This window comes from Ursus arctos, unplaced genomic scaffold (assembly GCF_023065955.2).
Source record: "Ursus arctos isolate Adak ecotype North America unplaced genomic scaffold, UrsArc2.0 scaffold_13, whole genome shotgun sequence".
In the NCBI taxonomy this organism is placed as follows: Eukaryota; Metazoa; Chordata; class Mammalia; order Carnivora; family Ursidae; genus Ursus; species Ursus arctos.
This window is the reverse complement of record NW_026622797.1, coordinates 12929837-12956710: the sequence shown is the minus strand read 5'-3', so window position 1 is coordinate 12956710 and position 26874 is coordinate 12929837. Positions and strand designations below refer to the sequence as shown.

Below are 26874 nucleotides of genomic sequence, written 5' to 3'. Positions count from 1 at the left end.
ATCTAACCTACTGTTAATCTCATCCAGGGTATTTATCATCTTAGACATTATATTTTTCATCCTAAGAAGTTTAACAAGGAGGTATATACATTTTCCCCCAGCTTCTTGAAGAGGTGGATTCTGATTACAATAACTGCTTTAACATCCTTATCTACTAATTCTGTCATGTGCATCATTTCCGTTAATTTTTAGTTTAACTGCTCATTAAGGGTTATATTTTCCTCCTTCTTTGGCACACCTGGTAACAATTTCTATTATTTGCCAGCATTATGACTCTTACCTTGTATGTTGGATGCTTTCGTATTTCTATAAATATTCTTTACCTTTATTCTGGGATAGAGATAAGTTTTTTGGTATGATTCTTTCAGGTCTTGCTTTTAAACTTTGCTAGGCAAGACCAAAGCAGTATTTTGTGTATGGTGCATTTTCCCACTCCTGCAATAAAAGCCTTTTGAGGACTTGTTTTTGATATCCCATCAATTAAGAGGTTTTTTATTCCAGCTGGTGGGGGACTATTTTCAGCCCTAGTTCAAGTACTATTAACTCTAATCCTTTCAGGTGGTTCTTTCTTTAGTCTCAGTTCCCTCACATACATGTACTTATCATGTCCCTATACAAGAAGACTTGAGAAAGAACTCTATAGGCCTCTCTAACTGCAGCTGTTTCTTCTCTAGTACTCTCCCCTGTCAACGTAAGCCATGCTTGGCCTCCATGAACTCGAGCCCCCTCTTCTCAGTTGAAGGAATGAGCAGGTTCTATACGGGTTTTTAGCTCCCTGTATTATAGTCATTAAACTTCCTTCAAGCAAGAATTTGGGACAATGTTCAAGTTCACCTTGTTTTTTTCCTACTTCCCAGGCATCACTGTCCTTTGTTGTCTGATGTCCAATATCTTAAAGACCACTTTCATAGATATTTCATATATTTTTACTTATTTGAGAGGTTAAGGCTAGCTCCTTTTATTGCATTTCCACTGGAAGCAAAAGTCCCAGAACCGAAGATTTAAAATTACGAAGTACTGATCCCAAATAAAAATAGACTCCAAGTTTAATATAGTGTACCCTGAATCCTCCCAGGGATATAATTATTTGTAAAAGAAAATGGATGATTATTAAGAATGGTAAGAACTGACATTACTTTAATATTTTTCATTTCATACACAATAAAGGGAAGAAGATAGATTTTGCCCATTGAAGACTTTTATTTTCTCAACTGCTATGACCTATTAATTTTCCCATCAGCTACTTCAAAGGAAGAACATTTCACCAAATTCAGTGACTGCCTAGCTGTCATTCAGTGTGGACACTGTTTTTGTTTTGTTTTAGTTTTTGGTTTTTGTTTTGAATTGTTTTGGTTTTGGTTTTGGTTTCAGTTTTGGTTTTTTGAGTTTTTTTTGCATTGAGAACAATGCAGAGAATCACTCTGGGAATAATTTGGGGAAGACTATGAATAGTGCTTAGTTGTGTTTCCCTTTTACTGCTGCTTTTATGGGCTTTGTATTGTAGTTGGGTTGAAGTTCACAGAAGTTTTAATAAATGAAAACCCAGGGAATTCATAAATCATGTCCCAAACTCTACAACTGTAACTGTTCTTTATTTTGCTCTGCTCCAAGGAATGCTGACACACACCCGTTTCGCAAAGAAATATTGCGCTCTATTTAACTTACGTGTTTATTTAGGAAATATTTGTTGAAAGGCTACTACATCAAAACATTGTGTGAGACACTAAGATTATAATATCTGAAACAAAAAATAGTCTTTTTACTAGCAGAGTATATAATCCAGTGAAGAAATGGATACCACAAGTAAACAAGTATTTAAACACAAGTAAACAAGAATTTAAACACATGTCGTACTAGGTGAGGTGAAGGAAATTAACAAGGGACTACGCTGCAGGAAAAAAAAAAGGATCAATTTTTATAATTTAGAAAACTCCTAAGACAGTAAGTTATAAAATGACCCACCGAATGAAAGCAATCAATCACAGGAATAGCACAAAAAAGAGCGGACATAGAGATATGTTTGTGCTGAAATATTAAGAAAGGAAAGAGGAACTTAGTGTGTTCAAAGATATGAAATAAAGCCACCGTGGTTGAAGTGTAGCAAAGGAGAGAGTGGAACCAGATGAGGTTGAAAGAGAAGCAGAAGCCATACCATACAGGGTCCTACATGCAATAGTCATTGAAGAGTTTAAAGCACAGGGACAGCAGAATCATCCTTATGTTTCTGAAAGACCACTCTAACTTCCATATGTATAATACATCAGAGGAAGGTAAGACTGGAAAAGAAAATATCAAGTAAGAGACTAATGTAGGAGTCCAGATAAGAATGATAGTGAAATATACTGAGGTGGTGGAGATGCAGTGAGTGGGCGACTATATGTTTGAACAGAGAGTTTGTGTATGGATAGGCATGGAGATGGGGGACAAGTTTCTGGTTTGAGCAACTAAGTGAACAACAATGTCCAATCATTGAGATGGTAAAAGACTAAATGAGGAAAAGGTTGGGAGGTAAAAGCAATTCAACTTGGGGCACATTAAGTTTGGAATGCACATTAAGTTATCAAAATAGAGATGTTAAGTAGCCAGCTGAATAAATAATTTATGGGAGGAATTTGAAATGGAAATATTATTTTGGTAGTTGTTAAAATTTAGATTATATTTAAAGGCATGGAACTGGATAAACTCACCTAAGGAAAGAACTTGGTCAGGAGAACCTAGGACTGACCTCAAGTGTGATAGTTCATATTATACGTCAACTTGACTGGATCACAGAATGACCAGATATCTGGTTAAACATTATTTCTGGGTGCGTCTGTGAGGATATTTTCAGAAGACATTAGCATTTGCATTGGTAGACTGAGTAAAGCGCACTGCCCTTCCCACTGCAGGTGCGCGCCAGCCAATCCACTAAGGACCTGAAGAGAAGAAAAAGGAGGAAAGAAGTATCTTTTCTCTCTCTCCCTCCCTCCCTCCCTCCCTCCCTCTCTCTCTCTCTCTCTCTCTCTCTCTCCTGACTATTGAACTAGAGCATTACCTTTTTCCTGTCCTCAGCACTGCTGGCTCTCAGGCCTTCAAATCATGCCACTGGTCTTCCTGGGTTTCCAGCTTGCAGATGAAAGGTCATGAGGCTTATCAACTTCCATAATCAATTGATCCAAGACATTTTAGATAGGTAGATAGATAGATAGATAGATAGATAGATAGATAGATAGATTCTGTTTCTCTGGAGAACCCTGATCAATATACACCAAGGAACTCTAACACCTAGATTTCACACAAAGGAAGAAGAGTATCAAACAGGAAGGGAGAGGACAGTGTGATATCATAAAAGCCGAAAGAGAAAAGTATTTTAAGAAAGATAATGTGAGTAGTTTGTGGAAAGACATGTGTCAATTAGTTCTAAAACTCAATAGCACTCTTGTGAAGAACAGTTTTTGTGAAGCATTAGAAGTGACAGCCAGATTTAACAGGTTAAAAAGAGGTAGGAAGTGAAGAAGTAGAGACAGCATGTGTGACAAATAACTTGGGAAAATAGTTTTGAAAGAAATCAATGACGTGCAGTGATAGAGGGAGACATGACATCAAGAGATTTGTATATATATATACATATATATGTTTCCTCACTTTCCTCACTAAAAGAGACCCTGAATATTTGCCATGGTACCAATTTGAAGCATATATAAATAAGTTAGGGAAAGAAATCAGTGTTATCTAGCATCATCAAGGAAGAAACGCTGCATAGTCATTCACAGTACTGAAAGATACGTGGAAATCCATTCTATCAATATTTGTACAAATCAACCTATTGCAAAAGCACAATTTTACAGAACAACTGTCTAATCAAAAATAATTCTTTTTCTATTTAACAAGAAGAAATGGTTTTTGGTGCAAATTCTTGTAAAATTGCAGTAAGTCATGTGACACGTTACTATGAAAGTTCTCTTTCTCTATGTAAAACTAAGCATTATCATTAAAAATGAAAAAAAAGCACTAAGCACAACCAGAGCAAAGATAGAGGATTCGACCTCAGATTTAACTTCCAGGTGTGATTTTCCTGTAATTTTACAGCAAAAGGAGCCAAACTCACAGGATATTTTCAAGAAATAGGAGAATTCTTTAGTTCTTCTCCCAATGTTTGGTGAGATATGGAGGGGTGAAAATAGATAAATAAGCATAGGTGGGTGAAGGAATGAGGAGAACAGCTGGTTGCAAGGGAACAGTCAAGAAATTAGTCTTATTATTTACTATGAAAACATACAAAGTTTACATGAAAGGACTATTTTTTTAATTGTATAGTTTCCACCCAAGTAAAGACTCCAAGCATATTCCATTTGTTCTTTCTGAACACAATGAGGTTGACCTTATTATTTTAATTTTACAGATAAGGAAACTAAGGTTTATGGAAGTAAAACATCTTACCCAAGGACACACAACTGGTAAGTACCAGAGCCAGGGTGTAACTCCAGCTTGTCCAACTCCAGAGCCAATGCCTCCAAAGCTGTAGCATCATGCTCAACAGTAGAGGGAAACAGGACTGTAGGCTGGGAATCTGGCTGCCTCCGTTTGATACTTAAATCAACCCCAACCCCATACTGGGCAGGTTGTTTCTTCTACTCGATCTCAGTTTTCTCATTTATAAAAGTGAGATAATATTTACTTCATAGCATTGCCATGAGACTTAAATTAATTAAACAGACCTTGGACAATGGATTTTGATAAATGATAGGCATTAGTATAGGAACAGTTCTCTCTTTGGTAAAGTTACCCCTTTAATGGAATTCTTAGTGACTTCAGTGAGCAAAGATGGTTCCCAGTCAAATCACCCTAAACCACTTTTAATCTTATATCAGAACACAGGCAACTAGAATTTTAATTTCAAAATACAGATATAATTGTCTTTGTCTCCTCATTGCTTATGTACCTGCTTGTTGTTCAAGCTTTCACCACCCCAGCACCCCAATAAGTCTCCGTTTGTCTGAGAAGTACAGCAACTAAATCTATCAGCTCCAAAGCTGGGAAGGCTTCCAGGATCATTTGGAGAGTACTCCACAGAGCTTAGGGAAGTGTGATCTGTCATAGTATTGTAAGCTTGCACTAAGTCTGCATTCTAAAAACTCACTGGGAAAAGCGAAAGCAAACAAGATGGACCAGCTGGGTTGGAAGGGCCTCTCCATTCAGTGTGCGGTAATGATTTTGCCTACATTAATTGCGTCTTTCTCTTATGAACAGAAGAATTCAGTCAAGTAGATGTGGCAAAACTGAGTTGCTCTAAAATAACAGAAAAGGACTCCTATCTTTTATATAATTGCAACTCCTTGTTCTTGTAGTTTGTTAGATGCAATAAATGTTATTCTATGAGAAGGACCAGCTCTTGCATCCCATCAAAATCTTTCTCGGAAACCTGGAGCATAGAACTCTGATATCCTCTCATATTGTGGCAGAAAAGCAGCAGTACAAGGCACATTACTGAAATAACATGGTACAGGGGAGATAGGGCTGATTTGTTTTGTTGTAGAACCTTTTCCACTGAATTTGCTGGAAAAGCAAAGTAAGGGCTACTTAAGACTCATCTTTTGAATATTGTGCATTCTGCCTTGTCCCTGTGATGGAAGAGCAGACAAATGAGGGACAGCAAACACAAAAAGAGTAATTAACAATTTTGAGAGTTAAATGAAAAGGCATGTATGTGTGCATATCTGTGTTTTTCCAGAATGGCTATGGAATAAGTAATATTTATGCTGAAGTATGGCTTTATGCAAGTCATTTTAGAGTTCCTGTGGTTACTTCTTAGTTTTATTATACATCTAGAAGCTTGGAAAGCAGAGGGAAGGGAATATAGGCTCCTAGCTATGGAATTCAATATTCAGAAAAATCAGCTAAAAGCAGAAGAGAAGAGACAAAAGCTTCAACAGATGAGAAGTTTCATGAAAGCGTTGTTTTTCAACATAAATATTAACTACCTCATGACTGTGTCCTTATCTGTGTGCATGTCTTTGTACATTCACTCGTGGTTGCACACAGAAAGAATTTAAGGGCAAGCAATTTAAATTGAAATGATAAGTATGTTTCAATTATCTGGATGCTACAAGAAAAAGTAAAAACTATTCTGACCACAATAAGTTTTCCATTTCAATCATGTGTAGACTATTTTAGAACATTTAGGACATTTTTCTTTTAAAAAAAAATCTTTGGCAGCTGTTGGAATGGAGAACAAAATAGGTCCCATTTATTTCTTTCACAGATGGACTCCTAATACAGATGGTGCTATTAAAATTATGTTACAGCAATGTTTACAGAGAAGTGGTATTTAAATTCAAATATGAGGAAAAAAGTCCACTCAGAACCAAAAAGAGTGATGCTTTGAGAGCCACGATGAGACGACCTTCCAAGTAACTTAAGCAATACTTTATCCACAAAATAATTTGTCGCATTTCCAATTCCAGTTGTAAAAACTTAAATATCACCTTAAATTCTTTTCCTTGTGCCTTTAGGTCTCTGTCTTAAGGACTCAGCTGAAAGAGAGAAATAATTATATCTTTAGCACTTATGTGATGGGATCAATTCAATAATACCAATGGAACTGATTATCTATAATCATTGTTTCAACAAACGACAATATAGGCTAAATAATAAAAATATAACAAGATGAAATTTTTATAAAGGTGGCTTTGAATATTTGATGAATTTCTGAAATATTCGCAAGTAAAACTCAACAGAAATAAACATTTGTCTTCTAATTGCTGTCATGATGGAAACTTTCCATAACATGTTATTATTGAATTGTACTACTCAGAGAGAAGCAATAGGTAATTCAACAGCCTTTGGTCTAGATTATCAATGGCTACATCTCTTTTCTTCCTCTAAGAGGAGCTCTGTAAACTTAAGCTGAAAATACTAATTTGTGAAGTCCCCACTATTGGCCCAACAGTGGCATTTATGATGACATCTGGTTTCCCAAGTCCTTCCTGGGTATCATACCGCCAAAGGGTTGAAGTGGCAAATAATGCCACGTTCTAGCACCTGAAAGCCTAGACTAGAGTTTCACATTAAAAGCAGAATTTGGGTCAAGATTGCTCTATGTTCTTAATTACATTTCAATCAATTAACAACATTTTCTCTAACTTTAAACTTATTAATTCTCAACAATGTTCTAAAATTTAAAAAGTTCATGAAATATTTTCCAAAAATAAATGAAATATGAGGGAATTTGCTTAGTAATATTTATTGCTCACTATCCTTAATCAGTTAGACTTGCAAAAGAGGGGAGAATTTCAAGTGGGTGTTAACCTGGAGCCTTATTTTGATTTCTGCCTTTTAAATCAGCCAATAATCCAGAGAAAACAAGAACAATGAAAGTGGTTTTGTGTTGAGTACAAACCAGTTGCAGTCAGGACATTTTCAAAGAATAATGCACAAAATTCTAAGAAGAGTTAAAGGCAGCTATATGCATTTAATTTAAATCACCAGTATAAGTGTGTTTAGGAATATAATTAGTTTAGGAAACGCTATTAGCAATGTCATTCAAGTGCCTGAAATAATTAATGTATGTTAGCAAAACTTATGGAAATAATTTGTGAACTTGCTCATCTAACAAATGTTTATGGAGAATCTACTCCAGAAAAATTCCCTATCTTCATGGAAGTAGTATTGAATGGTAGAAAACAATAAACACAAAAGTAGCATATAATCAGTTGATCCTTGAAAACATGGGTTTGAACTGCATGGATCCACTTATACGCACATTTTTTTCAATAAATACAGTACAGAATTGTAAATGTATTTTCTCTTCCTTGAGATTTTCTTAATACCATTTTGTTTTCTCTGGTTTACTTTACTGTAAGAATATAATAATTTACTGTAACAATGTATAATACATACAGCATACAAAATATGTGTTAATCAACTATTTATTTATCAAGAAGGTTTCCAACCAAAGAGTAGGCTTTTGGTAGTTAAGTTTTGGGGAATCAAAGCTATGTGTAGATTTTCAAATGTGTGGGTGTCAACACTCTTAACCCTGTCATTGTTCAAAGGTCCACTGTAATTGGTTGGATAAGTGATAAGTGCTAAAGAAAGGTCACTGCTATGAAGTAGAATAAAGTGGCGATGATGTGTCTATTAGTTAACTATTACTACAAAATTGTGCCATTCAGCAGTAAGTGTTTATTGGACATGCATCAGCTATGCTGATCTCAGCTGTGGTTGGCTGACTCTAGGATGCTCAATGTCAGTCTTGACCAAGGTGATTGGGGCAACTCAGCTCTAATTGATGTATCTCAACCTCCAGCAGGCTAGACTGAGCAGGTTCTCAGGGCGCTGTAAGAGGTGTGGGAGAACATATGGAAACAGCCAAGGCTTCCTGAGACTTAGACTTAAAACTGGCACAGTCACTTCTAATTCATTCTACTGGCCACAGAAAGTCATATTGTTGAACCTAAGCTCAAAGAACTGTATATGTCACCCCACCCACTGGGAGAAAAAACTGGAGAGTTAATAGTAAGAGTTATAGACACAGGGAGGGGTAAAAAAATGGGGCCAATGTTACATCAACCACACTGTATAGGCTACTTAAAAAGAGTGATCAGGAAAGGGGTTGTTGATCTATTAGATACAATTGATTAGACACCTTAAAGAGACAAAGGGGTGAGCCACTGGGATATGCAGGAGAAATAAGTTCAAAGACTATGAGGCAATATGGAGGAGATGAGGGGACAGAAGTAGAAGATGAGGCTACATAGGTGGTGGAAGGAGGCAAATAGAGGCACAGATCTTATAGGGCCTTGTAAGCCTTTGAAAGTATGTTTATTTTTTTCTAAGTAAGAGGAAGAGCCATTTGAAGATTATGAGATGAAGTGAAACAAACTTTATATTTGAGGGAACTACAAATGACAGAATGCTGGGCAGGCTAAAAATTGCCGTGAAAATTGAAAAATTGAGAGCCACAGACATACAACAATAAGAGGAATGGGTAAATTCTACATATGGATTCATATATACAAAACTATATACGGTAGTGCCACATTACCCACAGGGTTATGTTCTAAGATCCCCAGTGGATGCCTGAAACCACGGATAGTACCGAATCTTATATATACTGTATTTTTTCCTATACATACATACCTATGATAAAGTTTATTTTATAAATTAGGCACAGTACAAGATTAATGACAACTAATAATAAAATAGAACAATTATATTAATATACTATAATAAAAGTGATGTGAATGTGATCTCTCTCTCAAAATATCTTACTGTACTGTACTCACCCTTCTTCTCCTTGTGATGATAGGAGAGGATAATATGCCCACATGATGAGATAAAGTGAAGGAGATGACATAGGTGTTGTGAGGTAGCATTAGGTTACCACTGACCTTCTGACAATATCTCAGAAGGAGAATCATCTGCTTCCAGACCTTGGTTGACCATAGGTGACTGAAACCACAGTAAAAGAAACTGCAAATAAGGAGGGACTGCTGTATATGATACCTTAAAGGAAATCTAATGGCTATTCAAAGTAAGGTGATTTGCAACTTGTTTATGCTGAATTTAGAATATAGCCCAACTAAGCAGAGACTTTAGACTTCAATATGGGCTATGGTCTTGGATTTATTATTTAGAGGCTCATTGAGCGCAGATATTCTTTACTTTATGTATTATATTTATTTCTGAAAAGTTTTCTGGGGCTTTGAATTTTAAACTGAAGTAATTTCCCAATGGTTATTATTTAAAATATGCAACCCCAAGCAAAAATGAATTGAAATCCCCTAAAATAAAAAAATTACCATAAATAATAAAGTAGCAGGTATAAAAAGTTAATATACAGAAATGTGTGTGTGTGTGTGTGTGTGTGTGTGTGTGTGTAACCAAATAGAAGATATAATGGGAAAAAACACATGTAACAGCTAAAAATGATAAAAATAACATAAGATACCTAGGCCAAATTTAAACAGGAAATATCTGCACCTCTATGATGAAGACTTTAAAACACTCTTACATGACACAAAAGTAAAAGTAAGCAAATCAGAAAATAGACCATGTACTTAAGAAGAATCAACATGATAAATAGATAAATTTTCCCTCAGGTAATTCAGAAATTTCATACAATACCACTTGAAAAATATCAGGCTTTTTTTCTTTTCCAGAACTGGACAAGTTAACTATAAATTTCATTTAAGAAAACAAACAAGCAAAAATATTGAAACAGAACCGGGGAAGTGGCTAGTCCTACCAGTTATTAAAATACACCGTAAAGCTTCATAACAGTGTGGAAACTGTTGCATTAAAAAGACAGAGAGACTAATGGAATGGAATAAAATATTCAGAATAAACTCATTTACATATACACACATAAAATACAGAATACAATAAGGAAGTGGCATCTCAAGTCTGAGGGGAAACACGAACTGTTTAGTAAATGAAATTATGATAACTGGATAGTCATATAAAAAAGATAAAAATTAAATCCGTTCCTTACATCATAAATGACAATAAATTCCAAAAATATCGAAAAGTAGACGTAAAAAATAAAACAGTTCTAGAAGTCAGCATGGTTAAATTCCACTATAATCTGGGAAACTTTGCCTACCTACTGCTCAAATTCCAGAATATAGGGAAACGTGGATAAATTTGAATACATAAAATAAAAAGATACTTTTTGCATGGCAAAAGGCAAATGAAATACTGGGAAAAAATACTAACTGAAGCGTTAATATCCCTAATAGATAAACTACTCCTAAAATAAAGAAGAAAAAGATTAACCACCTCAATTATTTTTTTTTACTTTTTATAAGACTTTGTTTTAATTCTGCTGCAGCTAACATCCAGTGTTGTAATAGTTTCAGGTGTACAATATAGTACACCTGATGACCCTATTTTTTGCTCAGCTCAATCTCGGGGTTGTGAGACCGAGCCCTGCCTCGGCCTCTGAGCTGGGTGTGGAGCCTGCTTGGGATTCTCTTTCTGCTTCTCCCCCTAACCCCAGTCTCTTAAAATTAATTAATTAATTAATTAAAACCTCAATTGTTAATAAATGTACAAGGAAATAAAAATATGGTTGAGCTTTATTCTCTTAATGGCTATGATCTCATTTATATAATCAAAGGCACACATCCTAATATACCTCTAATTTGGTTCCTCATTGGACTACCAATATGGTTTATCACAACGTTAACTTGTTTTTTTCTTAGCACTTATTATTATCTGACTAATCATAAATTAGTCATAGACTAATTTGTTCTCTCCCTCTCCCTCTCCAACTGCCCCCCACCCTTCTACACTTCCTCCCTCTAGAATGTAAGCTCCGTTAACACAGGGACTTGTTCATTCTTTTATCCTAGTATCTGGTTCCAGGGCCTGGCATATACAAGTTGACAATAAATATTTATAAATAAATGAATGTGTAAATGTTATAGCCAAAAACCTACCCAAGATTTGATATGGTTGTAGTGTGTTTGACCATGTGTATAAACCCAGGTGTTTATGATGCACAGCATAATCTCTAGGCTTTTAATGACATTGGGGTACATGAGATCAACAGCAGAATGTAGTGCATGAAGAGAAGAGCCTCTGGAGTCTTCACTTCACCTTCTCACAGAGCCTACTTTACTCACTTGTGTAGAAAGCTTCATGATAGTACCTATCTCATAAGGTTATTCCAGTTAAAGCATCTACCACTGTGCCTGGCATATAGTAGGCTCCCAGGAAATGTCTTATTCATGCTCATATGCTGTGAGAAGGGATTAAGAAAGAAGACTGAAGAAATTTGCCCTCTAACATCTAACTTCCTCAAGTCTCTGTTCTACTATTTTCCATACAGGTGATCATTGTTAAGTTGTTGAAATAATTTGAGCTTCAGTTTCTGAGTTAGTAAAATGAAATGATTTCTACTCAAGCTCCATTTCCAGGTTGTTTTGAGAATCAAATCAGACAATTTAAATGGAATTGCCATGCTGTGTCCTTTGCCATCTACCCATTTAGTCAAATAAGTCAACTGCTCAGTCAATGTTTATGATCTCAGTTCATATTTATGATCTCATCCCATCTGAAAAGTACTGAATTATGCAGAATGCTTTAGCTGTTCATGGCACTGCCCAAGAAAACCACACAAAGATTCAATAGGGTCTTCTGACTTTTGCTTAACATTTGGCTGCTAGCACCCACATGTAAACATGGAAGAGATTTTTTTCATAAAGAACACATCTCTGGTTCAAAGTTCTTTCTCATTTTCCATTTTCCCCCAGCAATTCCCTTTCCCATCTCTTCTACTTGTGCTCATCAAAAATACGGGAGTCCAAAACCTATTATAGTTCTGGGAAATAATAAAAGTAGACTAAGGTCACTTATTGCCCCAGGAGAAAGCATTAGATTTCTCTTTGAGGTACACTGTCATTCTCTCACCCACACTTCAGGCCCAGGAATGAGTACTCAAGTCCTGAAAATACTACTATGCTCAGACCTATGATAATCTTTCTTTTTGTGTTTTGTACATCCTTGGAAAAAGAAACCATTTTCTATTTGGGTGCAAGATCTCCCCTTCTTGGATCCATCATTAAGCTGTTTTCCCAAGCACTCTACTCCCACCCCATTAATACCTCTTTCCTCTTTCTGAACACAGAGTTTCTCCCCTACAAACTTTTTTTTTTTCATTCTATTGCCACTTTTCTAACAATGTGACCATCTCATTTTGTCCAGCTTATAGCCTCCCCTCCTTTTTGTACAGGTCTCTATATCCCTTCCATGGGCCTTCACCGAGCTCAAATATAGTTTCATACATTAAAAAAAAATTCCCCTTTATGCTTTGATCTTTCCTTAAAATATTTAATATACATAAGACTAACACTTTCTAAGGTAGTATACATTCAACATGACAGAAAATTAAATTTAAAAAAAAAAAAACTAAGCACTCTAGAACATAAGTGAGAGTACTTTTTCGTATGGTCATTTTATAACATTATACTTCTAGAAAAGCTTCCTGTTTCAAGAACTAATCTTGACGTTGCCTTCAAAAAATGTATAAACCAAATATTTTAAAAATCCATCTCCATACTCTAAGGCTGACTCTCTTATCTTGTTTTAAACCCAAAATAAAATGATGAAATCAGAATACGTGAACTTGGCTCTAAATGACATTTTTATTATGTTAGAAAATCAATCTTAACCTCAAAGAAAGAAGACTCTAACATTTGCAGCTATTCCAAAGGACACATTAATAATTATAAAGAAGCACAGTTCCAGGTGAGATTTTCTATCCAAATGAGATGGACTATCATTGATAATTCTGAAGGCTCCTATCAGGGAAAGTTTGAAGAGACAAATTCCCATTTATATTTATATTCAGAAATGTTCCTTTAAACATTCAGAGTATACCTGACATATTGTACCCTTCTCAGAGTTTCCTCGTGCTATCCAGGTATGTGTTTACACTTAAGAAGATATATTAACATATATACAAGGGAGTGTAAATCCTGGGTTTTGCTCTTGAGGTTCTTTAAACTTGTTTAAGGAAATAAGTTGACAGGTACTATGGGGACATTAGGATTTTAGAAATTTTCATTTATGCTGAAAAAAATTATAAAAATTCAAAATAGGACTATGCCTGTTTCCTTTAAGAATTAAAAATTTTAATAAGAGTGTGTTATCAAGTATGAGCTTGGAAGTGTTAGTTTGCCTGAATCAAAAATCTTACTGACTGCCTGGAATCTTTCAAGAGTAGTGCAGTGAAAAGTAAAATTATAAGCTAAAAATCAAAGGAAAATAGTGTTAATCAGAGATATGTACTCAGCTTTCCCCTCACAAATTTGTTTTTAGTAAAGAAAATTCTGGGATATTTTCCTTGTAGGACTTGGGACGTACAGGGAGATTGGACAAGATGTTTGGGTGATAGACATTGTCTTACCTCAAATTTTGTGCAATCTATTCATGGAAAGGGAGGAAAATTATATGAAGATCAGAAACAACCAGAATTAAAAACAGCTTTAAAAATATATGCATTGCTTTCATTGTTCCTGTAGAAAAGGGATCACAGAAAAGACAAAAAAAATAAGGAAAAATTATATTAACATCTCTCTGAACCTGCAAGTGGACACGGGTGAAGGCTAGAATATGTAATCCAAGGTAATGGTCAGAAATTACAACCACAGGGGCGCCTGGGTGGCACAGCGGTTAAGCGTCTGCCTTCGGCTCAGAGCGTGATCCCGGCGTTATGGGATCGAGCCCCACGTCAGGCTCCTCCGCTATAAGCCTGCTTCTTCCTCTCCCACTCCCCCTGCTTGTGTTCCATCTCTCGCTGGCTGTCTCTATCTCTGTCGAATAAATAAATAAAATCTCAAAAAAAAAAAAAAGAAATTACAACCACAAAGAATCCAAGTGTTACTTAATGGTGGAGTTATCATAGAAGTTTGTCTTAACTTTATATTAAAAACAATAAGAAAAAAGAAATTAAAGAAAAATCTATGGTAGTTTAATCCCATCAAAAGCTCTGTGACAGTTTATATCTCTTTAAACCCTATCTCAAAAACACAGTGCCTTAATGTTAATATAAAAATATTGCATTTAGACAATTTTACTTTGTTTTACTAAAGGTGCTTAAGGGGGAATTGACCGATCAGTTGGGCACAAATGCATTAAGTTCTGAGACACTCTGCTCCATATGTCTAGAATGCATCTAACCATTGGGTCTTCACCACTTTCCTGCTAATCAGTGTTACAGGATGTTTACTGAAGATTTGTGGTATTCCATCAATGTGCCAGTCCACATGGTCAAATGGGGTCAAAACAGTGCCTTACAGTCAGTCAACAAATACTTACTAAACACTTCCTGTGTTCCAGAGAAGACAATGATGAAAATACAGAGACAAGAAAGAGTATGGCAAGTACAAGGAACTATAAGTTGTTCAGTATTCACAGGGAGCGAATTGCAAACTGTGAGTACCCCAGAGATGAAGCTAAAAGGGCTTATCCTGAAGGACTGTATATAATAGGAAATTCAACTTTATCTTATCAACACTGGGAAGCCAACAAACAAGATCAGTAGCAGCACAGTCAGGTTTCCACTTTTAACATCTCCTTTTGGCAACGCTGTGTAAGGCATAGAGAGAAAGAGAGAACAGTTAAGAATTTACTATTTAACTCTATAGAAGTAATAAAAGCCTGAATTAGAAGACTGATAGCAATAATGAGAGGAAATTTAACAGGTAGAATCAGCAATCACAGAAACTGAATAAGGGGATAAAAAAAATAGTGGGAGCAGTCTATGTATTTATTTAACAAATATTTATAGCATGTTTACATGTGCAAAGACTCTTGTAAGTGCTCTTATTAACAACAACTGAAACAATACCCATAAAAGCCATAATGGGAACTCAATTTTGCAGATGAAAACACTGGCTATCAGTAGATTAAGTATGCTGATCATAGTCGCATGGCTTGTTTGCAGTTAAAATGGGATTTTACCAATGAATGGGGCACTAGGGTTCACACTCCTAACCACCACATGCTGCCCATCTAGAAATGCTAGGATGGCTGCCAGGTTTCTCAGTTGGGAGACTCAGGGGATGGTGACACCATCAAGAGAAGTATGTTTGGATTGGATGGTGAAAATACTTTGGACATGTGGCATTTCCGGTACCCATGAGTTGTTCAAGTGGAAATGTCTACCAAACATTAGAATCTGAATTTAGATAAAGACAGAGCTGGAGATATAAATTGATTCGGTCCATCAGCATATAGGTTAAAATCAAGAGTGGTTTGATATTACTTTGGAAAAGCATGTTGAGAAGGTTAGTAGAGGGAATGCTGAAAAACATCAATATTTAAGGAGCAAGTAAAGGAGGAAGGAACAATTAAAATAAACAAAAAGGATGTGATGTGATGAGCACTGGGTGCTGTATGCAACTGATGAATTGTTGAACACCACATCTGAAACTAGTGATGTACTATGTGTTGGCTAATTGAATTTAAAATAAATTAAAAAATAAAATAAAATAAAATAAAATAAAATAAAATAAAATAAAATAAATGAAAAGGTATGATCAGAGTGATAGGATAATCAAGAAATAGAGTTGAGGAGAGACACTAAGGAGGATCAGAGAAATCCTGTAAGACTGAAAATGCCAGGAGGTTAGCATTATGAAAGTCCCTAATGTCCTTGGAAATGAAGGCCAGATTTTTAAGTGTGGAGGAGTAAATGAGGCTGTGAGAAAAGAGAGGAAATATTAAGGGCAGGGCTTGGGTTAGAGATATAAACATGAATAAAGTGCCATTTTAATGAGAATGGAATGGCTTGATTTTATTAACACAAAGTAAAAGAGTCTTTTGTACAAAGGCAGATGTGAAATGGTTTGAATGCAAAATTAACACTCTAGGAAAAGGCTGCCACCATCACTTTCTATGTGATCTGTGGAGCATGGAATTTCAAGGACGGGAAAGATGGGGAAATGAATTAAGAAAGAGGAAATATAGAGTAGTGTATAGATAAGAATACAGGTTAATAAAGTTGGTTTCGGTGAATCGTTAAAGGCTATGGTACAAAGGAATGATTTGCTCAAGGAATGATTTTAAGAAGATTTATATGGCACTGACACAGATGTCCAGTAGATTGATAGGAAACAAAAGCAGAAACCAGGAAATATTTATAAAAGTCTAAACCAGTGGTTCTGAACGTGTGGTCTAGGGATTCCTGGGGGTCTCTAAGACTCCTTCAAGGGATCCATGAGGTCAAAACTGTTTCCATAATAACCCTAGAAAGTTATACAGCTTTTTCACTGTGTTGAAATTTGCATCAATAGTACCAAAGAAATGATGGGTTGAAACTGCTAGCACCTTAGTAGGAATCAAGGCAGTGACACAAAACTGTGTCACAGTATTTTTCAGAAACACACATTCACAGAAAAGAAAGAAAAAGTTTCACTTTTAAAATGTCATTGACAGATCAGTAAAAATAATTAATTTTATTAAATCTTGACCCTTGAGTACATGTCTTTCTGATGTTCTGAATGATGAAACGGGAAGTGCACAAAAAGTGCTTCTGCTGCTTACCACAGTAGGATGGCCATCTCCAGGAAAAGCATTTCTGTGATGGGGGGTGAACTGAACTTTTCCATGGACCACTATTAGACTTAAAATATGACTGAAATATAAACTGCATGTATTCAGAGTTGAATGTTTGGCAAATACTTTCCTAAAAATGAAGGAAATGAGCCTGTCACTTCAAGGAAAACTGAAGATATTTCTTACCAATGATAAAATCCAGTCTTTCAAGTAAAATTGGAAATTAGAAACATTTGTCTTCTATTGCAGCTTGACAACATCCCAACATCTGAAGAAATTTCCTATAATACCAGTGGTGACATTAACAAACGTGATTTTTTTTATATTATATAGTGAACTGTTACAGCATTTGGAAAATTGACATAATCCAGTAAACCAACATTTTCCAAATGATCCAGTTATGTGAATCTGTACAGCAGATTCATTCAAAATGGAAGATAAATCAATGGATTTTAATGTAACAGAACACATGAAAAAAAATCACTACTTCAATTTCCACATTCCAACTAACCTTTAAGTAACCTGCACTTGTTAAGTTTGGGTTTAGTATCAAAGAAAAATAACCACAATTATCAGGAAAGGCCACTGAAATACCATTCCCCTTTCTAACCACATATTTGTGTAAGGCTATATTTTCTTCATATCCTTCAACCAAACAACATATTGCAACTGATTGCATGAAGAAACAGATATGAGAATCCATATGTCTTTTTCTAAACCAGATATTAAAAATAAACCCATAAGGTAAAACAATGTCACTCTTCTCACTAAATATTTTCTTACTTTGGAAAATATAGTGATTTTTTTTCTGCTAAAAAAAATGTTTACCTATAATAAGTTTACTGTTGTTATTTTGAATGAATTGGTAAATACTTTGAAATTTTTTGTCTGAATTTTTAATGTTATAAATTGTGATAAAGAATTACCTACATAAACAAAAGTTTCTGTGAATCATCAATAATTTTTAAATGCGTAGAGCCTTGAGACCAAAAAATCTGACAGCGTTTTGTCTAACTATAAAGTGATAAAAGACTATATTAATAGAATAATGGCAGTCCTCCGTAACTGGAAATCGAAGAGAAAGACTCAAACAGAAATGAGGATCCAGATTTTAAGAAAGATATTTAGGTCTATGACTCACTTCAACTAGCTGCTTTTATGAATTATTCAAGAGAGTTAACAGAGTTGGACTCATAGATAACATCTTCAGGTCCTTAAAGGAATCAGGCCCTTTAAGGTCAGTTTTGTGCTATTAAATACACTGTAATATTTCCTATAATTCGTCTTGCTAATCTTCAAGCCACATACAACAAGATATAAAAATCCAAAAGGTGAAGGATAAATACTTTCACATAATGGAACATTACCCAGTAAAAAAGAATGAAACCTTGTCATTAGTGACAAGGTGGGTGGACCTAGAGGGTCTTATGCTACATGAAAAAAGTTGGAGATAGACAAATACTGCATGATTTCACTTATATGAGGAACCTGAAAAACAAAACAAATGAACAAACAAACTGCTGGTTGCCAGAGGGAGGAGGGGGGACAGGCAAAATTGGTGTAAGGGAGTAGGAGGTACAGGCTTCCAGTTATAAAGTAAATGAGTCATGGGGATGAAAGGTACAACATAAGGTTTATAGTCAATGGTACTGTAATAGTGTTGTGTGGTGACAGGTGGTAGCTACACTTGTGAGCACAGATACAGAGTTGTTGAATCCCTATGTTGCACACCTCAAACTACTGCAGCATTGTGTGTCAACTATATTTCAATTAAAAAAAGTTTACAGGAAAGCACTCCCCACAACCCTAATAAAGAATTATCCAACCCCCTCAAAATGTGGGTCACTATGTGGTACACCTAAAACTAATATAACAGTGCACGTCAATTACAATTCAATAAATAAATAACTTTTTAATGTTTTAAATAAATAAAGTCCGGGATTTTTGTCCACTCTATCCCAGACATCTCTCTCTTAGGTTTATCAAGTTGAGGTAGTTGTGAAATTATTTTTTCTTTTTTGTTTTATTTTTACCATATAAATAAACAAACCTGTTCCATTTTACTGAATGTTTATGCAACAATACAGAGATCAAGGATAATATTGCATCATAATGCATTTAAATTCTCTTTAGTTACACACATTTAGATGTCAGATAGCATAGAAAATATCAGTCAATAAACACATTAAGTGTCTTCTAATGAAACCTTAGATATTGCATTTTTCTTGAACTTCAATCCACTGTAATAGTTTTATGCATTGTATTTATGTCTGTATTCTTCATTAATAGCTGTTAATCTTGGGTTCCGTTAACAGTCAGTCTCCAAAAAATCAGGACTAAGCTATTAAAATATGTGTGGGATAATGGCAATTATATGAATAACTAAAGCTAATATATTTTGAAACATATAGCTTTTAACCTTGTCTAGAATCCATTCTATTACTAAACGCATTGCTTTGAAGCAAATTTTTGTATGAAAAATGTTTTATGACAGGGGTTTGATATCAATGTTAAATCTTGACTGATAGATCCGTTTTTCTTCAAATAAAAAAACCTAATCTAATCAAGAAATACTGACAAAAAAACAAACATTCCTATTATACAGATAACACACCAAGGCTTAAGGAAATTAAAGATTATGTGGTTAGAATCCATGTTATATAAAATAATTAGGCATGTAATAAATTGACTTACATATTTACATTTCACCTCCTTTTACAGGAGACCTGAGATTTCACAGCAGACTTAAGACCCCTCTGGTAGAAACATTACAATTAGGAGAAAAAGAGAACACCCAATAGGCAACTAAGATATAATGGAAGCTGAAATTTTGTACTATCTATTAAGTGATAGCAATTTTTTATTTCTATAACAGCTTTTTCCTGGGTTTCTCAAGGCTGTCCTACAATATTTGAAAGAGAAATTAAGTTTGTCCTGCATTTTCTCAAATTTTATATTGAATAGATAGGAGATACTGAGATGTAGATGTTACTATAATTTAAGGAAAGACTTGCATTGATGTCCAGAAAATCCTGCATTCAAAATAGACATAATAATTTCCTTAATGAAACTTGTGAAAGAATAATAGAAAAGGAAAATATCAAATTTCAGTTAAACATATGTAGTTGAAGCCCAGAGTTCAAATACCTACTCCATAGAATAATTATACATTTACAAAATAGAATGAAAAACAAATGATGTTTCTAGAGAAAGACAACAGGAATTTGTACTCTGTGACAGTAATTCTAAGAGAAAAGTCCCATGGCCAGTCCATATGTCTGTTCATTTAAGTTCTGGCTAGTTGACAGAATATCCTGAATTTAAAAGGACAAATGTTATTATACTCATAAAAGTGTTTTGTTTTTAAGTTGTACCGTTTAAAACTCACCCAGATTATTTTATTTTATTTTTTATAATAATATTTTTATTATATTATGTTAGTCACCATACAGTACATCCCTGGTTTTTGATGTAAAGTTCCATGATTCATTAGTTGCGTATAACACCCAGCACACCATGCGATATGTGCCCTCCTTATTACCCATCACCAGCCTCTCCCATTCCCCCACTCCTCTCCCCTCTGAAGCCCTCAGTTTGTTTCTCAGAGTCCATAGTCTCTCATGCTTCATTCCCCCTTCTGATTACCCCCCCTTTCTTTATCCCTTTCTTCTCCTACCAATCTTCCTACTTCTTATGTTCCATAGATGAGTGAAACCATATAATTGTCTTTCTCTGCTTGAATTATTTCACTTAGCATTATCTCCTCCAGTGCCAGATTATTTTAAAAGATATTATTGTCTTACTCAGTTTGGGCTGCTATAACAAAAATACCATAAACCGAGTGGTTTAAAAGCAAGAGAAATTTATTTCTCACTGTTCTGGAAGCTGGAATTCCAAATTAAGGGTGCCAGCATGGTCAGGTTCTGATAAGGGTGTTCTTCCAGGCTGCAAACAGCCAAACTGCTCTTTTGGGTTGTACCTTCACATGGTGAAAAGAGAGCTAGAGAATTTTCTGGAGTTTCTTTTATAAAGGCAATAGTCCCATTTCCGAAGCCTCCACTCTCATGACCTAATTGCTTCTCAAAGACCCTATCTCCTAATACCACCACATTGGGTGTTAGGATTTTAACATCTGAATTTTGGAGGGACACAAGCATTCAGTCCATAACATTTATGAAACATATGCTAATTATATTTCAATTAAATTAACATATTATATATGTACATATACTATATATTTAATACATAGAGAAGGAAAGAGTCCACTATGTATTAAATACTACATAATGAACAGGCCTGCCCTCAGGAATCATATTTTACAGTATATAAAGCTGGGAGGGTAAATAAAATATATAAAGTCAGAAGCAGGCATACAAAAGATGACAGAATCACAATTCCAAAAGATTTTGTTAGATGCGAATCATGAACTAGATCTAACAAGATGTAATTTAAAAATTAAAAATGTTTGTTGTACTCAGAACTCTCTAAACAACTACAAATTTATAGGAGAACAAAAACATAACTTACAAGGTATAAGAAGTCAGCTCCTGTGTTCAAAAACAATTGTATCTATCTTTTAAAACTCCAACACCTGACCAAAGTAGATCTTTAATAAGTATTTATTGAACTCATTTGGATCATGTTTAGAGAATGTTGTCAATACTAAACCTCAAGGGTGTCAAGAAAGCAATGTGACATCAAAAAAAAAAATGTTAATGGGACCTTCCAATACCTATATTGGTAGAAAGAAAAGTTTATAATCTTGCTGTTTTTATTGGTCAAGCCAAACTTAGGGTACTGTTTCTAGCTTTGGAGCTGTACCTTAAGAACAGACATACAAAAAAAAAAAATAGAATAGACATACAAACTGCAAGGTGAATAGAAAAAAGGAAAGGCTACTGAAAAAAACCAAAACTACCTTTTATAAGAACAGCCAAAAGAAGCTAATATTTAACTTTAGAAGAGGCTAGTTATTTTCAAATATATGAAAGAGTAATAATAAGCTATCATTTATTAAATAACTACTATTGTATATTTCATTTAATCCTGCTAGCAGACCTATGAGGTATTATTAACCTTTTTTTTTACTGATAAGAAAACTGTCACTCAGTGAGATAAAGTAACATATTCAAACTCACACAGCTAGAAAGTTATAAAACCAAAATTCACAAAATGATTCAAGCCCAAGGCCAGGGCTTATTACATTGTGTTTGTCTTTCACACGAAGTAAGCTTAAACTGGTTCTATGTGTCCTCAAGAGACTAATGCCAGGCAGATTTCAGCTCAATGTGTGTGAATTGATAAACTAGTTCACATGAGAATACGTGGCAAGGTATTTTTACTAGTCCTTAGGAGATCTCTATGAACTTTTATTGCTGAAATTATACCCTTTGGTGTAAAAGGATAAAAATAATACTGAACATTGGCAAAGTAACCTATGATTAATGGAGTTTACCTATGAGTTATCTGTTTTCAAGATAATGGTAAAATAATACTGGAATTAAATGTTTTTTGCAAGCTCCCTAACCCACTCCTCTCCCTGTTCCCCAAGAGTGTTGCTTTCTACAACGAATTGGGGATACCTAACACCAATGCTTATTTTTAGAAGATATAAACATACACAAATACACACATAGAGTTACAAGATTTACTTCAGAATTAGTGTTAATTTGCCAAAAAACAAACAAATAAACAACAACAAAAACATCTTACCCACAGTTGATTTACAAATTTATCTCTAAAATAGAAGTATTTGGGGTCTTGGAAGTTAGATATCAAATTTTAAAATGTATCAATATTCCTCAACCTTGTGTGGGCCACTCCAGTTCCTATGTTTATGAAATTCCTCCTGGAATCTCTACACTAGAAAACAGACTGAAATAATGCAAATGTTTGATTTTGACAACTTTCTCCTGAGAAGCACATGTCCATGTAGGAAGTCTGGCAATGAAAGGGATAATAAATAATTCTAAACGGATCTTTGAGATTTAAGATGTGGAGGATCACCATTATACTTCTTTGGCTTTCCTGGATGCCACAACCCCCTGATTGCTGTAACAAGTTCTTGTGCCTAGTCGCCACCAGGATAGAAATCAGATGTAACTAGAACTTCTACTTTAAGAGAAATTAGGGGAATATGGAGTGAAAGGAATAGGTTTCCTACACAAAAGTTTGTTTCTCACTTCTTTTTCAGAGAAAGGACCACTTTTGCTTCAGACAGGTTTGAAGGGTTGAAATCTCATTTAGTGATGTAAAAAACACGGTTACTTTTGTGTGGACTTGCAGGACGGAGGCAAGAAAGACTAAAGAAAAGGAGTTTGTGTACCCTGTCCCGAATGATTTCAGCAGACTGGAGGGCTGGAGGAGCGTTGGGGTGTAAGGATTGTCCGGGTTGCACCAGGCCAATGTCTTTCCTTTCATATTATACAGAGAAAACGGAGCTGGGAAAATAGACTGATGTCAGCCCCCTTTCTTATGCTTTAGTGCTGCCGAGAACTAACTCTGTCTCCCCCGCCCCTTCCTTCCAACTCCCTTCCCCTTTCTGCCCCTCCTTAGATGTGTTTGCACGGACGAGTGCCGAATGGGGAGACAGACCAACTCGTTGCATCGCTTTGCGCAAAATCCACCCCTTCTCTCTCCTCCCTCCCCTCCAGCCTCCGGATCCCGCATAGCCCTCGCTCCCCTCCCCACAGCGGTGTGGGGCTGAGGATGTGTCTCTACTACTAAGGCGGAAGGGGTCTACAAGCAGTGGATAATGTCAGATGCCCAGCTCTCCCCTTCTACCTGACGCTCCTCTCTGGCTGCACCAGGGTTGGTCTCTGTAAGAAAAAGCAGGAACTGTGGCAGCGGCGAGAGGAAGCGGCTGAGACGCGTGGAACCTGAAAAAGTCTGGGTGCTCGGGGTTACCTCATAGCTAGGTCCCAGCCAGCCGTCAGCACCATGGACAGCAGCACCGTCCATACCAACGCCAGCAATTGCACTGATCCCTATACGCACTCTTCAAGTTGCTCCCCAGCACCTAGCCCCGGTTCCTGGGTCAACTTCTCCCACCTAGATGGCAACCTGTCCGACCCATGCGGTCCGAACCGCACCGAGCTGGGCGGGAGCGACAGCTCGTGCCCTCCGACCGGCAGTCCTTCCATGATCACGGCCATCACCATCATGGCCCTCTACTCCATCGTGTGCGTGGTGGGTCTCTTCGGAAACTTCCTGGTCATGTATGTCATTGTCAGGTAAGGAAGGCGCCAGGGCTCCGACGGAGACTTCAGCAGCTAATAGGGGTATAAAGGGACACCTGACCCTCCCAGGCAGTGTTTGGCGGGAGGATGAGAGAAGGGAGGTAAACAAGGGAGAATAAGGGGGCGACAGTGAATAGAGTGGTTATTGTGAGTGCAAAAATCCACTTTTCTATTTTCCCCCTCCACTGTTAAAGAAAGAATCAAAAATTTCAGAAACAGAGAAGTTGCCTTGGTAGAAGATGTAAAGATCTGGGAGGAAAAAAAAAGATATGCTCTGTCTTAGAGCTCACTTACACTGAGCCAAGAGGGCTCTTGGGCACAGAATCCCACAGTCCCTTCCACAGGAGCTGTGGAAACAGTAATTTGTGAATAATGGAAGAGGAATTCTAGTTAGGTTTCCTGATGAGGGGGCCAATGTCCTTCTCAGTTCTTTTCAGACATGAACCTTGGCAACTTTCCTATCCCTGCTGGTTTCCCTGTACTTTGCTGCACCACAGCCACCCCCCCCCCAATTTCTTGTCACACTTGTCCTTACCCCACCGTTCCTTCCATCCTGAGGCCACACTCAGTGAGAAAGTTTTTCTGGTGTCTCTCTACAGTAAATAGTGTTGCTTTGTAGTAACAAACGTGACATTTGTGTTGCCTAGACCATTTTGCAGTTGGCAGCTGCCAGATCTGCTAGGGGAGTCACAAACTGAATTGGGAACAGGTAGTGTGATTCAGGAGAAATGCAGGGCATGACTGTTTTCCAAATCCTCTGAAAGTGGGAACCAAATAGAAGTGACCAAAAGTAGCATTAATTCTGGGTTATAAACTAGTATACAGTAAGTTACAGTGGTTGCTCTGGGAGGAAAAAGTGTCTTTATCAGTGAAATTATTTCAAAAGTGTTTGTGGCCCATTTTCTGTATACCTAGTGCTCCACGTTTACTTGGCAAAGAGTGTGCAAGCTTTCAATATTAATTGACATTAATGTAGACTGTGTTAGTATTGGTGTGCATATTCAAGTCCTACATGCTAATAATGGAATGCTATATACTCATTTTTGTTAAAGTAGATAAATATTTTAACACTTCAAAATGGTTTCTAATTTGGGATTTTCTTCCTACTAGAGGTTATATGTATGTAGTGGACATGGCATTTTCATACTTAGTTACAATATTTACTTCATCTACTCAGCAAGTACTGCAGGTTTTCATGGAGTTCCTTAATCATTTAACAATCATTTTTCCTATTATGCTTTCATGATCAAGGTATGTGAGTTGCTTGTAATCAATTATTTCTTGTATGTCTGATTTCCTTAATTAATGATTGTTAAAGAATAAAACTAATTTCTCTAATATTTTGATGAGGAATAAGACAAGTAGTGTCTCTGAGAAAAGAGCACCATCTATTGAGAAGAAGGCTAACAACAGAAGGGAAAATGCAGGAAGGAAATCAATGGAAGAATTTATTTTTTAAAACATTTACTGCGTATAATCTAATACAAAGGCTCATATCAAAGATAAAAACCGAGTCTCACTTATAGTTATGATAATAAAAATCATAATTAAAGGCCTGCCTTATGAAGAGAAAATACGTTTCTCATTTGTCCTAAGAAAATTCATAGAATCATAAGCTGATAAGGCTAGAAGGGAATCTAGGGTTTATCTATGCCAGATGCATAAACTGAGGCACAGAAAATACTAATGATTTCTTCAAGGACAGATAGTTCATTAGTTCAATAACACTGTATTAGTTCAATATAGTATCTATCTTAGCCAATATAATTTTCTTGTTATTGGAGTGGCAAATCATGATTTGAGTTAACTCAACTAAAATATTGACAGAGTAGATTTAATTAGCAGTAATAATGTGGAAATAATAAAATACCCCAAATTTATGTCTGGAATCCTGGAGAATAAATGATGAAGAGAAATTACCGAAGTGTCTAGAAATCCTGCTGTCTGAAACATAATCCTTTATTCCCTTTTATTGCTTCTTTTGGTGTTTTCCTTCCTTATTTTTCTCCCCTCTAGCTTATTCTTTTCTACAAAGAGAGAGCCAATAAAGCTTAGCAACTGGCTGTGAAATAAGAAGATTTGTATTATTTCAGTGTTTAAGAGAATGCTGGTTCATTGAGTTTATTTTAAAGGCATTACCTCTGACCTCTTGATGACTTGGAGGATAGTGACATTGTATCTTAGTGAGAACATGATACTATGCTTTACTTCTCTGTACTGAAAGTTTGAACAAAATGCAGTATGATTTGAAAGATCACCCCAAACATCCACCTATCGCAAGTTGGGTGTTTAATTCCATAGTCAGGTAAACCTCTGGGAATATGACTGCAAAACAGAAAAATGGACAGTTTAGTGACCAATGAATTGATGAAGAAAGCATTTGGGGATTGAAAAAAATATGTTTATTTAGCTTAGAATATTTAACTGGACTGTCTCCAGGCAGTGGTGTTTTCACTACAAATGATAGTTCAGAGATATTATTGCCCCTGTTAAAAAGATGACTATAATGTTACATCCATTAAATTATTGAGATGAAATTCTCACTTCCTGCTATTATTTAAAATTCAACCAATGCTTTTGAATGGTCAAG

General features: G+C 35.8%; 1 protein-coding gene across 1 annotated transcript in view; it reads left to right on the top strand.

The window, feature by feature from the left end:
- The first annotated feature begins 23601 nt into the window (after positions 1-23601).
- OPRM1 (opioid receptor mu 1) overlaps positions 23602-26874 on the top strand; it is a 47350-nt gene continuing 44077 nt past the window's right edge. The window contains 3 exon segments of the mRNA XM_057310934.1: positions 23602-23637; positions 23639-23741; positions 23843-24278. Of these exon segments, the coding sequence (XP_057166917.1) occupies positions 23602-23637; positions 23639-23741; positions 23843-24278 (575 nt within the window).